This window comes from Trichinella spiralis, assembly GCF_000181795.1.
Source record: "Trichinella spiralis strain ISS 195 chromosome Unknown Scfld4556, whole genome shotgun sequence".
NCBI lineage: Eukaryota > Metazoa > Nematoda > Enoplea > Trichinellida > Trichinellidae > Trichinella > Trichinella spiralis.
Genome location: NW_003531495.1, coordinates 1 through 3,299, shown reverse-complemented (window position 1 = coordinate 3,299; position 3,299 = coordinate 1). Strand labels below are relative to the sequence as shown.

The window sequence follows — 3,299 nt, the reverse complement described above, 5'->3', positions numbered from 1 at the left end:
TATAATCTTACGTTGTATGAAGCCGTATTTGTCGAGTTATTGCCAAATATGTTCGGTGCTGATACGATGATTGCGGACCCACACAAATTCCAAAAATACCTGGTCACTTGTTCCGACAAAATAAAGTTCCGATCCCTGTGGTTTATACACAATTTACCGCGTATATACCCCGATGGGGGTGCTCGATGCTAGAATCATTTATACCTGAAATTCATTTTTGTAATACAGAAAGCTACTATTTTGAAAATTTTTATTAACGCAATTTTATTGATTGCAGACAATATAGATATGAGAATTAATTGCAATGAATAGAATGAATTAAGTTTTTTTGAAGTTTTGTATTATTTCCCTCTATAAATGACACCGTTGCTCTCAAGCAATTTTGCCAAATATCTCATTAAATAATCAATTGCGTGAAATTGAAAGTATTTGTAATTAATACGTTTGCAATGTGCTTTCATATATGACGAAAGAATTGAATAATACACTTCCCTTGCCTAGAGGCACGCCTTTTGTTTCGATGTAACAGAGCCAAGCACGATACTGCAGTACAACCAATGCAGTATGGTTGGTGTGGATGTGTTGCATAAAATGTTATCTAGTTACCGGCAGAAAACAAGGTCAAAAATTTATGGTGGTATTTATTTTAACATTCGTTGAATATGGCGTTTGTGCCAGCTTGGAAATTGCACATGGAGCTACATTCAGCAACCAGTGACCAGCCTCCACATTTAGAGTTCCGCCGGCGAATCACCAAAGAAGTGGGAAGCATACGCATGTATTTAGCGAGACAATATTCCAAATTTAGAGGGCATTGATTCCACTAATACCGAAAAGTTTGGGTTGAAACTCCAGAAAACACTTTCTTTTATTAAAGTGAAATTATTACAATCAAAAAAATTCCAAATTTTGAAATCCAATTTTTCGATGATTTTCGCAAACACAACCAAGTCTATAGCTCATGAAATTTGCAATTTTCGAGAAAAACTTTTTTCTCGAATTGTGGATTTATTTAATTTCATAGCATTTGGAATGAATTTTTACTCTAGTCGACTACATTTTATATGAATTACGCAAATCGCCACTGCATCGTTGTTACTTAGCGAAAGTACAATCAAATAGCAACACATTTGGTATGAATGAAAAAATTGTTAAGTTCACTCTATTCATTGTTATAAAAACATAAATTAGTAGAAATGCAATAGCTTCGACGTTCGATTTATTTTTAATCAGTTCTGAAAGATGTTTTATGAAAATAGTCAAAATAATGAGAAAATGAAGGAAAAATGAACTGCTCAAAGCTGAAGACTATATACATCATTGAAACGTCAAAAATGTTTCGTTGCTAAAATCAGGAGTCAAGAAAGCTACAGACCAGCAACTTTCCGTAGTATTCAGATTAGCAGTATACAAATTTCAGAGGTCATTTATTCCACAAGTGCATGGTAGTTTTCTTTCACAGTCTGCGGAACAATGTAAATTATGAATGTATATGTACACTGTTGTGATTTCCGAGGTCGATCACCACCAAGTAGGATTGTTTCCAAAGTAGATTTTATTATTCAATGGCGAAGGGAAGCATAAGAACGAAGAAACAATATACAATAAATGGGGATAATAACACTGATTAATTAGAAAATGACTAATACTGAACAAAAGCACAGAAACCCTTTTTATAAATATCATGCAATGTTTTCGCACGAAGCAAAATTCTGCCCGGCTTAATCCTGACGTCACAGGAAACAACGCCGACTAAGCGGACAACGCTCGCTGTTCATTCATCGCTAAGCAAATAAAAGATAGGATGCTCTTATTTTAAAATATGCCTGTCAAAAATGCAATATTCTCGAAAAAACATTTTTGACTCCCGAGAAGAGCAAAGTCTACAGAGTATAAATTTTCGAAATTTTCTAAAAAAATTTTTTTCTTCCATTATCATTCGTATAAATTGGAAATATTCAAAAAAAAATAATGACATATACATCACCGTAATAAACGCAATGTTACACGTCATCAATTAAACTTCGCTGTGCACTGTAATTTAATCACAAGTGAACCTGCAAATTTTTATCATCGTTACTAAATAAATGTATGAAAAATGATAATTTGAAATATTGTAGCCAAATAACAAATGTATTTAATTATTTTAAATAAAATTTTAATTTTTCCTTTGAATATGTTGCAAAATTTTACAAATAAACAGTTTACTGAAAGTTGTCAATTTTCAAATGTGATGCTCAGGTAACTTTTTAAACTGCTGAAACTTTTGAAACTTTAAACTTCTGAAATTTAGCATATCATTTTATTTCATTGCTTTACAGGTGCGCGAGCGGTCGGTTTGTTGAAAGGTCATTCTTCTTCGAACAAACGTCATTTTTTGCGGTCATTCAGGACATAAAAAGTTTCATCATCGAATACCGTTTGAGCATCAAGTACACTTCCAAATGGAAACGAATTATTTTTGTGAATTGTGCAACAAAGACTTCCCTACTTGTTCCCGGTATCAGGTAATGGCGTTCTATGCTACGAATAAACTATGCTAATACCACTGTTTCACCATTTATATCTTTTTAATTTTTATTTTTATGCATATCCCAAAAACAGTAAATTATTATTAACTTCCACAATTTTTACAGTTTCCCTTGCATGCGTGATAAATACAATAAAACAAATTAAATGCATAATATTAACTCCTAAAAACTATTTCAGATGCACATGAATATCCATTTGGGAATTAGACCGTTTGCTTGCCAAACGTGCGGAAAACGTTTCAACAATCGTGGCGCGAAGCACAATCACATGAAAATGCACAGCAATGTATTACCATACGATTGTCCGTTATGTGGAAAATCGTTTCACTGGGAATTGTCTTTAAAGCAACACTTGAAGTCGCATGCAAATCACGGACACATTACGTACAACATGGTAAATTAGAAAATTCGATAATGCAGCGTTATATTTCAGCATAAAAGAAAATTAATGGAATTAATTATGAAATTAAATTAAATTAAATTATTAAGGTAAATTAAGAAAATTCATTAAATTATGGGATTTAGGTTGGCGAAATGTATCAGAAACAAATAGAGAAAGAGAAATTAAAAAAGAAGGAAGAGAAGAAACGTCAGCTCATGAATCAAATAAGGCTTCAACATTCTTCATTAGTAAACAGTGACGGTAAGTAATACATTTTCTGCTGTATATACAATCATGTAGTAAAAATAAAGATGAACCATAACATTTTTTCGAAGCACATAAATCTGCCCTGCGATACTATTTTAGGCTTCAAAGTTCCTCAAACC

The 3,299-nt window shown here is 32.6% G+C and overlaps 1 protein-coding gene across 1 annotated transcript; it reads left to right on the top strand.

The window, feature by feature from the left end:
• Nucleotides 1-2,709: 2,709 nt before the first annotated feature.
• Tsp_12606 (zinc finger protein) lies at nucleotides 2,710-3,174 on the top strand (the record flags this gene model as incomplete). The annotated part of the gene is made up of 2 exons (XM_003367268.1): nucleotides 2,710-2,925; nucleotides 3,057-3,174. Coding segments are annotated over exons 1-2 (334 nt in total), but the record flags the coding sequence as incomplete, so codon positions are not given.
• Between the last annotated feature and the right edge of the window lie 125 nt (nucleotides 3,175-3,299).